Source organism: Juglans regia, chromosome 15 (assembly GCF_001411555.2).
Source record: "Juglans regia cultivar Chandler chromosome 15, Walnut 2.0, whole genome shotgun sequence".
Taxonomy (NCBI): domain Eukaryota; kingdom Viridiplantae; phylum Streptophyta; class Magnoliopsida; order Fagales; family Juglandaceae; genus Juglans; species Juglans regia.
In genome coordinates this window covers 20,149,428-20,163,666 of record NC_049915.1, presented here as the reverse complement: position 1 = coordinate 20,163,666, position 14,239 = coordinate 20,149,428, and the positions used below count along the sequence as shown (strand labels likewise).

The 14,239-nt window shown below is 35.4% G+C and overlaps 1 protein-coding gene across 2 annotated transcripts; it reads right to left on the bottom strand.

The window, feature by feature from the left end:
* On the bottom strand, window positions 1-4,453 carry LOC109001181. 2 transcript variants are annotated; one of them, XM_018978361.2, is made up of 9 exons: window positions 4,209-4,453; window positions 3,915-4,099; window positions 3,179-3,360; window positions 2,782-3,066; window positions 2,645-2,703; window positions 2,497-2,533; window positions 2,296-2,367; window positions 1,271-1,595; window positions 1-563 (listed from the first exon to the last, which is right to left on the bottom strand). In XM_018978361.2, the coding sequence occupies exons 1-9, from the start codon at window positions 4,333-4,335 to the stop codon at window positions 192-194; spliced, it is 1,644 nt and encodes a 547-aa protein (XP_018833906.1). In that variant the 5' UTR covers window positions 4,336-4,453; the 3' UTR covers window positions 1-191. The 2 variants fall into 2 exon arrangements, with proteins under 2 accessions (XP_018833906.1, XP_018833913.1); XM_018978368.2 differs by having other exon boundaries at window positions 4,221-4,453.
* Between the last annotated feature and the right edge of the window lie 9,786 nt (window positions 4,454-14,239).

Genomic DNA, 14,239 nt, shown 5'->3' with positions numbered 1-14,239 from the left:
TGCACTAAAAAGGCCATTTCTCCTTGAAGCGGCTATTCATTATCAATATACTGTCCAACAAAGTGCCATGAAGGGACAAATACCACCGACATTGCACTCTCATCAAACCTATATTGTACTGAACTTTTAACGCTCCAATATACATGAGAACAACTTTTTCACCTATCATGGATGATTACACTAGGATATCTCTATGTGGCCTTGTCTTCTTCATCCAAGGATCTAGCCATAAGATTTTTAGTATATACACGATGGCGCCGCTCTCTGGCATAAATAACCCAGAAGATCATTGACAGCATTACCGCAGCAGATACTATTACTAACCCAATATAAATCCATTCACTATATCTTCGCAGGCCAGGACAATGGTCTTTTTTGATGTCTCTGAATGTTTTCCGTGCAAATGTGCAGTCCTCCAAACCAATCAGGAATGGAGCATAGCGATACAATCCATAGCTCACATTTACAGCAGCAGCCATCTGGCTGTAGAAGATGGGGGTCAACCGGCCAGGAGTGGCACAAATACCAGATGCTGAAACTTGACAGGTATAATCCTTCCACACCTGGTTCAAACAAAGGTTGAAAATCTCATTCACTTACGTTCAGCAAACATTTGTTATGTGTGAAGTACAACGAGGTAAGTTTTGATCATGAGAGAGAAGTAGAAGTATTTTTTCATGACATGGAATCATGCCAAGGCAAGGCCTTAAGACCCACCCCTAGAAAGTAAACCCCAGATACACAGACCCCATTCATCAGAACCATGTATCAGTCAATCCAAGGGAACCCCTTATGCACATCAAACCCAGTATGTTTGAGTCCACAGCTCATCCCAAATCAGCGCTTGACCACTAGGCTGCACCCTAACAAGTAGCCGAGGGATTTTGGCAAGGAAATTCATGCAAATTTCTCTTTTAGTTCTCATATATAAGCACGTCAAAGTCTAAAGAGTCAAAAGTTGACAATTAGCAGTTGACAGTTCTACTGTTTCTACTGAATTGTAATCAATACTACTTTCAGTTAAATGAAAAGCGAATCCTCATAGCACACACAAAATGGGATCATTGGAAATCAGAAGGAATATTGCCATAACGATAACTTGGGCCAAATTAAGGACATGGAACACATTTATTTAGTACATACATTCTTTTTTATTTTTTTTTCAATCGTTTTGGTAGACATTCAATGGGATTGAAATTTACTAAAATCCTTCATGAGAATGCTTTATCCATTACTTCCAACTTAAATTCAAATAATTAAGTTATATTACCTCTGGAGCATTTCTCAGCTGCACCTCACCAGGTGCACAATGCCGGCGCGAGAGATCAGGATGAAACGGGTTGCAAAGAATAGGAATCAATGGACCAGATTGATTGAAATACAAGGGCCCAGCTTTGGGGGAAAAATTAACATTAGAGATATTGTTGATCATGACGTCAACTACAATGACAAGCTGGTAGGTGACATTTTTGGATTGTAATAGGGTTTCTTGGGCGGTTGCATTGTCCACACATGGGAGTATATCATCTAAAGCTGTATGTGCAGTGGGGTTCTGGACCCACTCATCCATTGCAACACATGTATCTGCAACCACACTAATGAATTTAGAAAAGTAGTTAGCTATATAGATTAAATGTGCAACACAGAGTTGTCACAAAAGTACAAAAAATGCTGTAACATATTCATCTTCTTATCGGAGAAGCTGTGATTAGTTGATCTTTGTATGCTTTTAGACTGATGGACTAAAATGAACAATGATAACTATAAACAAAGATATACTTCGTCCTCTGCACTCTCAAACAATCAAAAAGCAATTGAAAAGTTTACAACCCAATCAGCTGGAGAAGAAAGCTCACAAGGCCTCATTGAAGTTTATTTTTAATAAGCAAATCTGAACCAAGCTTTTTTTTTTAACAAGCAATAAGAGAAATCTCAACCGAGTTTATAATAAATAGCTGAACTTAACATCACATTCTGTTTCTTTTGGCAGGGATTGTTGGATCCTTTACCGTAGTGTGTATCAATGGATTTGCGTCCTAAGCTTCACTAGCTTGAACTTTTAATAAAACAAAAATAGTTATAGAAGCTCGAGGTAGAACCCGGGGGTAACAAAAGTCACTTTTGCGTACTCTTTGTACATTCCACTAATGTGATTGGCCACAACAGTTATATTATATTAAAAAAAATGACGCAGCCAATCACATTAGTGGAGTGTGTAAGGAATACGCAAAAGTGACTGCACATAGAATTTTTGAATTAACAAATAGAAAACAACTGTAACCAAGCATAACTTACTTATGGAGGAGGAGAAAAATGCCACATAAAACGAATGTGCCAGTGACAAGAATCCACCCAATCATTATCAAGCTGTAGGCATCCCACACAAATGTTTATTTACAAAAATAAGATAACTAAAAGAGAACTGATTCCTAAATTATAAATGACCGCTTTTTTAATAATTGAGCATGAAAAGGGCATAATGTTTAAATCACTTACAAGTATACCAGAGGTTTCATCCCAAGAATGGAAAATACTGCAACAAGTAGCCATAACAATGATATAAAAACAAATAAATAAGCCACGACTATAATAAGCCCTATGATGAGAATATTCTTCTTCCAGTCCAAGAGAAAAAAAGACTCACAAAATCCAAGAAATGCCAAAAAGAGCATGACAGCCGCAACAATGATAAGAGCCAGTCTTCTACATAGCAGAACAACAAATAAATGTTACCTAAAAGGATTTCGAGCACCAGAAAAAGTTGTAGGAGCTTAATCTTACACGCTATCCAGGCCATCTTGTATATCCTTTGAATTATCTGAAGTCTTCTGAGAAAGAGTGGAAGCAGAAGACTGGATCTTTGTTTCAATAATGTCAATGCTCTGCTGCACCTCTGATGGCAGAAATATCGAATCCACTATGATTCCCTTGGCTGCAGCAAGATAACCTGACACATTTCTGAGGTTTTCAACAATGGTATCTGCCTGATTCACAACATAATCCAGTGTGTTGGTTGTACTGCTGTGAAACTTGCCCTGACCAGTGTACAGAACTATGCATCCAGCACTGTAATTGGAGAGAAAAACATTTGAGTCAGAAATTACTAATCACAGAAATTATATGATGGAACTTAAAATTTTGGTAAGTGTGCTTTACATAGAGAAGGCAAGAGATATACATTGCTGAAAGGGTGACGAGGATGAGAAAAATAAGCGACAGAGCATAGGCTGTTCGAGAATAGCCATAAGGCTCTCTTGGACAACAGCAATAGCAGAGACAGATAATGGAGAAGGTTAGACCAAAAAGCACAAACCAAACGCCAGCAATGATAAAGAATGGCGCCGCGGTTAAACCAACAGACTGCATTATAAGATGATAATCAGAGCTCAAAAAAAAAAAAAAATCTAATTGAGCAAGACAATCTGCTAGAGGAACTAATGACCAGAAGATCAATACATAATTTGAGCCTGAGGGGTAAAATAAATCAAGAAAATTATAAGCAAATTCCAAGTACTGACCAATTCATGGACAATAATTCAGCAGTAGACAATAGGCAAGGTCATAAACAGAGTTCACCTAGAATTATAAAAATTCAAAGCCAATAAATGATCCAAATGAGACGATGGACCATTATTAATTCAATACAAAAAATAGTAAGAGACCAAAATGCACTGTTAATAGACGAGGATATCAACATACGGGTTCACAACCTATATATATATATAAAACCAAAACCCTGATGGAAAGATATGACAGATTATGTGATATGAATTATCACAATTTTTTATTTGTAAAAAAAAAATATTTGTAACTAAAAATAAAAACTTGGAGAAAGTTGTTAAATTTCAATTGGAGAAAAAAAAACCGATGAGAGATAAATATATTTAGGTATTTAGAAGGAAAAAATATCTCACAGCCCAGTAATGTTCATTGCTGATATTCCAGCCACCAGTGTAGCGGTTAAACCCGTCAAGAGGGTCCTTCCTGAGTGTCCTCGTCTCAGCCAATATCAGAAACGAGTTACCTGCACTCTTCTCCGCAACAGACTTCTTTGTGTTCCAATGCACCACCCCACCATATTCTTTCTCAACAAAAATCCCTATAACGTCCAAAACCAGGCACATACCAAAAACAGAGTCACCTTTACAAAACAGATTGTTGTAAAAAAAGAAACACAGGTTTCAGGAAACAAAAAACGAAATAATTACCATTAAAATCACCTGGACTACGTAGCGTGTGGTGGAACCGAGAGCTTGCGAAGGCTGAAGAGATGAAGAGGAAGAAAGACAGAGGAAGAAGAAGAAAAAACGATGGGTTTGCTCTCAGGCACAACATGGTGGGTTCGCTTCTGTTCGTTTCCGCTTCCTGAGTCTGGAAACACTCTGGTTTTTCGGGTGAGAGAGAGAGAGAGTGACAGTGATTTAGCTGAGATCTTAGGCAGCGTGGCACAATGTTCGGAAAGAAACCACATTACACACTATTAGCTCCATACGTGGTTCGTCCGTGTGCGTGTTTTTTTCTTTTCTTTTTTTGCTGTGACGAAAAGACCTTTTGGTGCTTTTGTGAAGTGGAAGATTTTTTTCCTTTCTATGGGAATGATATTTAAGAAAAAATTATTAAGACCTATTTATTAGTGTATTTATTTTTTTTTATCATTTTTTAAAGTATTTTTTTAATATTTTTAATTATTAAAAAATATATAAATTTATTAATATTCACTTTCTTAACCATTAAATAAAATTAAAAAATAAAAAAAAATCAAATACAAAAAAAATAATAAATAGATAGCAGGAAAGTTATAACCCTATAATTTTCTTATTTAAGATAGATCTATAACAATTTTTTTATCCGGTATCATGATCTTTTGACTTCGATATTCCGTCATTTATATATCACTTCGTTTAGATATAGTAATTTTTTCTTCGAAAGAAAGTGGGTAATTGTTAAGAGAATTGTTATAAAAAAAATATTAAGAGAATTTATGTACTATTTAAGTCTAGATTAATAAATCTTGAACATTAATCTATCTTTTTCTTTCTTAAAAAAATATTATGCAACATATTATTCATGTTATGATGTAAAAGATTTTGCATAATCTGTGGTATTTACCTTAATATAATATATATATTAAAAGAGATATTGATCATGAGGAGGCCTTTAAATTTATTAGATGATGCAAGTCGTACGTTTATGATCAATATATATATATATATATATATATATTGCAATTGCATTATATATAATGAGATGTAAAATCGAATATATATAGGTTGTAATAGAACTCCTATATCAGAAAGGTCGGTTAGCTTTCCCAATCATAAAGATCGAAGAAAAGATGGAGCAATATGTTGGTGGCGCCTAGCTAGCATCAGTTAATTAAGCATATTATATATATCCAATTAGTATATTGCATATATATATGCTAGTTTTGCCCAATAATCTTTGCAAGTGTGAATTAATTAATAAAGACGTTAATTGAACTGCGCGCAAAGAAAATTCCACGAACGATCGATATATATACGTTCAAGGTATTTTTTTTTTAAGAAGAAAAAAAAAAAAAAACCATTGTCTTTACATTTTCGCTATTGATCTATGGCCCTGATCATCATGTCCAAGTTCGCGGAAAGAAATAACAGATGAAACCATGAACATATATATAACTGACAAAAATAAATAAAAATGTTTCAAAGAAGAAACAGTACTTCTCTGCTAGAAAAATCATGAGCCCCCCAATCAGCAAAGGGACGTAATAATTAAGGTGCATAAATGAGAGTACCCTACTTTTAACCTAACGGGCTTTAAGATATGCAAGAAGTACTGATCCTCTCTGAGTTTGAAGGGTGCGTTTGCTACCTTGATTCGGCCGGCCACCTATATCAAGTACTTCAGGATAAGAAAGCTAGCTAACAAAGCCAATATGCAGATCATGTCACTAAATGAGGGCAGAGAATCATGGCCCATCCAAAATTCAAAGCTCATATCTATTAATGCACGGCTATGATTTAAAGTAAATAATATCTTTAATCAAATAACTTCATCAGAAACTTTCGTTATCTTGTTTTGTGGTGAATTCCTTTCCAACCACTACAAGTAACTGGTAAGAGAAAAACAAAAAGCATGAAAAAGTTGGTTTACGTGTTTCACATCCAAACAAAGGCCAGAAACAAGAATAATAAGCAAAAGCAAAATGTTGCTTTGAGTTGTAGCTAGCTAGGCAGATAAGATCAGGAAACCGGCGACCTTAAGCTCGATCACTCCACGACATGATGATGATGATGATGATGCTTCTTTGAATTATGGAATATGTCTAGCTTGCTAATTAATTTTGGTCTTTTTTCTAATTTTTCTTGTTCGAAATGCATGGTTGTTTTGGACAATAGACACATACGCATTATAATGAAGCAGGAGAAGGCCGATGGAGTGCAACACAAGAAAATTAGAAAAATGAAACCAAGGAGAGATCATAGCCGCGTCACCTTCCTCTCTCTCTCTCTCTCTCTCTCTCTCTCTCATACCGTATCTGTGAAAGAGTAAGCACGGCCTAGCCCGCCTAAACGTGTCAAGCTGTCCTGATCTTGCGCATACATTCATTAGTAGTTTTGTTTATAATTCGAGGCTGCCTCGATCAGACGTTATCAATCTGCATCCTCTGGCTCTCTCATGAGGCAGGCAGGCCAGCTTGCCTCGCCCTTTCCATTATTTTAATTTTTAAATACTCTTGTTTGCAGATGGAGTTTTTTTTTTCTCTCTCTCGGGGGAAAAAAAAAACTGCTCTATAGCCGGAGACGTACACATGCATGACGTTGCTCATGATGTTCAGCATGCGTGATCATGTCGCAGTGAGTTAGTTGTTCATGATGTTCAGCATCCGGAAAGACATAATTTTCTGTTTTTTGTTTTACATTATAAAAAAGAAGCAAAACTTTAAATATATAAATATAAATTAATGTATATGTAGCTTAAAAATCTTAGAAGATCATGTTGACATGGATCAAGAGAGGATAGCTCAACGGCAGCTAAAAGGATTGTTAGATGTAATATTCAGAGCTAGCGAAGTTCCACCTAATCTCCCAAATCAAAATTAAATTATTGAATTGGGACGTTCGAACTTGGGTCAGTTCCATGCACCAGGTTCTGATTTTTATTTATTATTTACAAGAATTAACGCGTAATGCAAGCAAGACACATGACAAGATGATAGTACTACCAAATTTATTGGCCCTGGTTTATCTATTTCTTTTGCTACCGCTGCGCTGCAGTACTGCACTGCACGTACGTTCCATATATAATCCTTAATATTTAAGGAGCATCCGTAGGGCTGTAATTGAGTCGAGCTGAGTCGAGTCAAGCAAGATTTTTTTTTTTACGAGTCAAGTTTAATTTAAGTTTAATCGAGTGAATACTAAACAGACTATCAAATAAATTGATTCATTTACAGCCTTAAGCATCCGTACGTATTAATTAATTATTTAATTGAGGAGCTAATTTTTACATGCAGGATTTTCGTATGAATTTGTCAAATCAGCAATCAGCTGCGCATGCATACCCACATGAATCACCCAGTACTTTCTATCTGATCTCTCTGTCTGTTTTTGTCTGTTCTATTCGTTTTAAGGAAGAAGATCGAATAAGAGAAAAGTCATGAATGCATGCATGCTTGAAATTAAACAAAATATTAACAGAGAATCTCATGATCACCAGTACTGTCTAACGGAGCCCCCATTAATTTGGTGGAGAGTGCGCGCAAATGGGGCATCTGATCAGCAAGAAAAATAAAATTTTCCGCGCCTTGATTAATTTTGGTGGTAATAACGTAGATCATCTGAGCAAGAAAGAGACAAAATAAATAATTAAATTTTTACTAAGAGGAAGAGGAATGTGCAATTGTTCTAACCAATTATTAATTGATATATCATGTGTTCGATCAATCTCAAGAACCGGAAGGGGTTGGGGGGAGGGCTATGCAATCATCTTGTCAGAGTTATAGGCCTAGTATTGATAATAATGTAGAAAATTAAGTGAATTGCAAATTAAAAAGATAGACAATGGTTCTTTTTTGTTTTTTTGTTTTTTATGCAATGCATAAAGTAGGTCGACCTTATGGCAATAAAGCACGTACAATTCTAGCATATATATATATATATATATATATATATATATTAATATTGCGATTTGGTGATCGAGTTGGTCCTTAATTAATTCTCCATTACTAGCGGATGATCTCATATATGTTCTTTATTAATTCCATAAAATAAAATAAAATAAGGTTAAATTAAACACTACTGTATCTTAATTTCCACTCTTCGTAGTGCATCAGATTCAAGTTTAATGATGGTCTGTTCGTATGTTCCAAATATTAATTATATGCACCAAGCTGGAAAGATTAATGTAGTATTGGATACCCACGGAAAGAAATAGATCAATTATTTTTTTCTTGGGTATTAGATTACAATGAAATCACATGCAATAGCTAAATAAAGCGAACATTTAGCGAAACACAGCGAATACATGATACCCAATGGATCGGAAGTTTTTATATAAATAAATATATATATATATAAATATATATATATATATATATATATATCTTAGGCAGTTGCCTGCCAACCCCTTAGCCTGCTCTGCATGATGAGAGGGAGAAGTTATTGCTCTTCTATAATTTAATTCCCTATGCACTAATAATGAAATCTTTGGTTCTTCAAGTTTTTATCCAATCGAACCATATAATATATATACTAGTCTTCAAAGAATAATTACATGAACTCAACTCCATTAAGTTTTGTCATTGCATATGCAGATGACATGCAAGAATTTTTACACCATCACGACGCAGCTTTAAATTTGACCTCCCTAGATCGACAAGTCACATAATTAATTGTGTTTTACTACGATCGTGATAAAAAGAAGCTGAGTAATGATAAACTTTCGGTATGGTTTGTTCTTCAAGTTGTTAAAACTGAGAGGTAGAGTGATTTTCATTCAAAATTGTATATTCATTTGTGTATCACTTTACAAATATATAGATGTATAGGAGAAGTATGGAAACATGTATAAAAGGTAAGTAGACTAATTATACAAATTAGAAAGATTCCTAGAATTAAAGTGACTGATTTTCTGGAGATGGAGAATCTGGAAAATATGGCAACTATTAATATATGACAACTATCAATACTCCCCCTCAAGTTGGCACATGGAGATCCGTAATTCTTAACTTGTGTGTAAAATGATGAAAAAGTTCCCGTCCTAAGGTTTTGGTGAAGATATCGGCAACTTGTTCAGCGGAAGAAGTGTGAACGGTTGTAAGGAGGCTCGAGCGAATTTTATCACGAACAATGTGACAATCAATCTCAATGTGTTTGGTACGCTCATAGAACACGAGGTTGTGCGCAATGTAGAGAGTAGATTGGTTGTCACAATGTAAGGTGAAAGACTCGGGATGAGAGATTTCAAGATCAGTGAGAAGTTGCTTCAACCAGGTGAGTTCACAAGTGGTGACGACCATAGCTCGATATTCAGCTTCAATGAAAGACCTTGCTACTGTAGTCTGTTTCTTTGTACGACATGAGATTGGACTGGTCCCTAACTGAATGAAATATCTTGTGGTGGAATGGCAGGTGGTAGGTCAGCTGGTCCAATCAGAATAAGTGTATGCTGTGACATGCATACTTGATATGAACCCGCGGGAATATAATCCCTTGAACCCACAATCAATTTGAAAACTCTCCAAGAAAGCCAAAATCAAGTCAATGGATGGAGAACCTAGACCCGATGAAAACTCATTTCAAGAACCTAAATTATATTAAAATCTAGACCCGTTGAAGAACCCGTCTCAAGAACCCAGATTACAAAGGAGGAACGCCACAAAGGTTGTGATTTACTTTTGATAAGTTCAAAAGTTCAATTAAGAACAAGAGGAGTAAAACTCAACTCACAATGAATAAATTCATCAAATTTCATAAACTGCATAAACTTCTGAAAATGAGGCTACAAAGAGTATTTAAACCAAAACCTAATTAAAACCCTAGATAAAATAAAACCCTATCTTCCAAAAATACCCCTGAGTGAACAGTGCCGCGGCTACAGTACGGAGCTACAGTAACTCGCTACAGTAACCCTAACCCTAGTTTAATAAAATAATAACTTTTCCAATATGCCATTGCATAGGCATAAACCCAATTATTCTAAGCAAATAAAATAGGTCCTTGAAATTAATTAAATAAGTTGAAAGTCTTCAAGTGTCCAAAGCCTATAAGTCATGTTGTTGCCCTTTCCATAGCTTATGAAATGAATCAAAGCATAATCTTCATCGTTTAAGCCCTTGAACTTGTATTTGGCCCATCTGGTACTTGCAACATATCTTTAAGACTAGGCCCACCTTGGTTCCCATCATTCTCCCTCTCCTCAAAAGGATTCGACCTCGAATCTCCACCTGGATCAAAGGGAAAAATGTTAGTAACATTATCATTGATTTCATATGCATTGTCATTAATTTGTTCAAGAATTTGAGAACATCCATCTAAGCTACTCCTGTTGTCAACAGATAAAGATATTAAATCTAAAGGAGTAAATAGATTAAGTCTATAAATAATTTCAAAAGGAGAATATAAAGTGGTAGTATTCATGGTCCTGTTATATGCAAACTCTATAAATCCATCCATAAAAACAAAAATAGAATTTCTACTCCTTTCTTTCCTAGGCAGCCCCAAAACAAAGTCCATAGATATGTCTACACATGACTCACTAGGAATAGGTAAGGGCGTATGCAACCCATGTGGCAAAAGTATAAATTTGGCCTTTCTGTATGTAATGCACCTGCCACAAGTACAATTGACATCTCTCTTCATCTTAGACCAACATAAATGTTCATACAAAATGTCTAATATTTTCTTGACACCAGAATGACTACTCCAAATATATGCAAACTCAATGAAGGGCAAATGATAGTCCCACAAACGTTCATGCAACACATTAATGAATGGCAATTGATACTTCCACAAACGTTCATGCAACACGTCATTGAAAGGCAAATGATATTCCCACAAACGTTCATGCAACGCAACAAAAGTCTTCCTTACACCATGGTTACCCAACAAACCACCATGTCCATCGCACATAAGCAACTTACACATAAAACTAGTAGGTACATAAAATCTATTCTTTATAAACAAGTACCAATCAAGTTTATAGAACTTACTAAACGATGCTTTCTCACATGTTCCATATACAATAGCAAAGTCATCATCATTAGCATGCAATTCCTTATCATATTCAAGTTTCAACAATTTTGCATCTAAAATGAAGATAAGTACATACCTTCTTGCTAAAGCATCAACCACAAAAGTTTCCATACCTTGTATGTATTTGAATACATGAGCAAAAGTCTCAATAGAATCCTCCCGCTTAGCACGCATTATAGTCAACAACTTACCTTCTCCCTTTAAGTGTGTCAATGACTCATGTTCTTCCAAGAAAGGTCGGTTAGAAATTGTTGCACCTGGCACAAAATCAATGTAGTGCTCTATCTCCCTAATGGGTGGCAATCCACTAAATACACCACTTGGAAACACGACCTCATATCCCTGCAATAAAGAGACAACAATACTAGGCCAACATACGTAAAGTTCGTTAGGATTAAGACTTGCCTTAGCATAAAAACTCACTTTTCTCTTTGTTTTTCTCTCACTTTCTTCATACTCTCTTTTCTTTCCACTCTCTTTTTCTTTTTCACTCTTTTTTTTCCCTTTCACTCTTTTTTCTTTTCACTCTCTTTTTCTCTGTCTTTCTCCATTTCGGTCTCACTGTTTCTTTTCTTCTCAATCTCATATTCACTATTGCTTTTCAGCTCAATCTCACTCTTTCACTCTTGCTTGTTTGCTCAATCTCCTTTTCACTTTTTCTTTTTTGATCACTCTCATTTTCACTCTTTCTTTTTTGAGCAACCTCACTTTTCAATTTCAATTGGTCCCCATGGACATGTGTTGGAGTTAAAGGAGCAAGTTTGATTGTTTTTCCATCATTTTCAAAACTGTACATGTTCCTTAACCCATCATGGATCACCTTCCTATCATATTGCCATGGTTTCCCCAACAAAATATGACCAGCATGCATAGGCACTATATCACAAAGGACCGTATCCTGATATTTTCCAACTGAAAAAGAAACTAGCACTTGCTTATTTACCCTAACCTCCCCACAATCACTCAACCACTGCAACTTGTATGGTCTAGGGTGTTTCAAGGTAGATAAGTTCAATTTCTCCACTAAAGTAGTGCTAGCCAAATTAATACATCTCCTCAAATCAATGATCATACTATATACCTTGTTGTTGATGTGGCATCTAGTATGAAAAATGTTCTCACTTTCTATATCATCCATCCTAATTTTTGTATTGAGTGCATGCCTGGTAACAAGAGAATCACCATAGTCTTCATTCTCATACCCATTTTCAACACTAAACTCAGGACGCCTCCTATCTCTCTTGCCATGAAGATTTCTGATTACCGCATCTTGATAATCCATCCTATCCCTCACTTCACCCAACACCAAGTTCAACTTCTCAAACTGTTGTTGCATGGCTTGCAACAGAAGGGATGAGTTATGTATCCCCTTTGGTGATGAGTCACTCCTATGAGACATCATAATGTGCTGCACAAAAAGAATGTTAGTGGAAAACCTCACACACTCTCTTACGTGTTTACACTCGAATAATAGCACTCCACTCGTGTTTCACTCTTAGTTGGCTTTTTCCAGATAATAGTCTCACACTCTCTTGCCTTTTACCTCAATAGTTTTTTCGCTCAAGTTTTTTAAGAACTAGTTGAACTAAATCAAGACAATACAACCTTGTATATTATTCCAACCAGTAATATAGATCCAAGAAACAATGAAGGAATAAAATGACATGAGACTCAAGGAGTTTATACGAGGGAAAGAGTAATTATAAAACAAGATACCAACTAGAAAGATGTATTCAGCTCCTATGATGATAAAAGCTCAATCAACAAACACTTTCTTTCTCTTAGCAACCTTTTCTTACCTTCTTCTTGTTCTTTCTGTTTTTTTTTTTTTTCAAATTTTCTTTTCTTTTCTTTTCTTTTCCTTTCCTTTCTTTTCTTTTCTTTTCTCTAATTTAACCACAAACAACAATATTCAATTGTGAAAATTAAGCAATTGAATTTAAACACACAAGCATGGACAATGAAGTAGAAGAGAATCAATAGAACGACACTCCAAGCAATTGATGAACTTAGAGATACAGGAAACCCTAGAATTTTGAAACCCTAGGTGATGTAAATTTCAGCCAAATCCAAAACCATAAGAATTTCGGCAACCTACTTTTTGTTTCTATTTTTTTTTTTTTTGTCAACCCTAAAACAATGAAGCCCTAGAATTAAATTTATGGATTGTAGAATTGAAAGATAGAATCAGACCTGATTAGAAATCTTGCTCTGAATACCAAATGATATGAACCCGCAGGAAATGAATCCCTTGAACCCACAATCAATTTGAAAACTCCCCAAGAAAGCCAAAATCAAGTCAAGGATGGAGAATCTAGACCCGATGAGAACTCGTTTCAAGAACCCAGATTACAAAGGAGGAACGCCACAAAGGTTGTGATTTACTTTTGATAAGTTCAAAAGTTCAATTAAGAACAAGAGGAGTAAAACTCAACTCACAATGAATAAATTCATCAAATTTCATAAACTTTATAAACTTCTAAAAATGAGGCTACAAAGAGTATTTAAACCAAAACCTAATTAAAACCCTAGATAAAATAAAACCTCATCTTCCAAAAATACCCCTGAGTGAACAGTGCCGCGGCTACAGTCACCCTAACCCTAATTCAATAAAATAATAACTTTTCTAATATGCCCTTGCATAGGCATAAACCCAATTATTCTAAGCAAATAAAATAGGTCCTTGAAATTAATTAAATAAGTTGAAAGTCTTCAAGTGTCCAAAGCCTATAAGTCATGTTGTTGCCCTTTCCATAACTTATGAAATGAATCAAAGCATAATCTTCATCGTTTAAGCCATTGAACTTGTATTTGGCCCATCTGGTACTTGCAACATATCTTTAAGACTAGGCCCACCTTGGTTCCCATCATTATACTACTAGAGGAAGAAAATAAAATGCCTTGGTCTGTACTGCCTTTGATATAACGAAGAACATGAGTAGCGGTAGTCATGTGAGGAACCCGAGGAGCATGCATGAATTGACTGAGAATATTGACTGCAT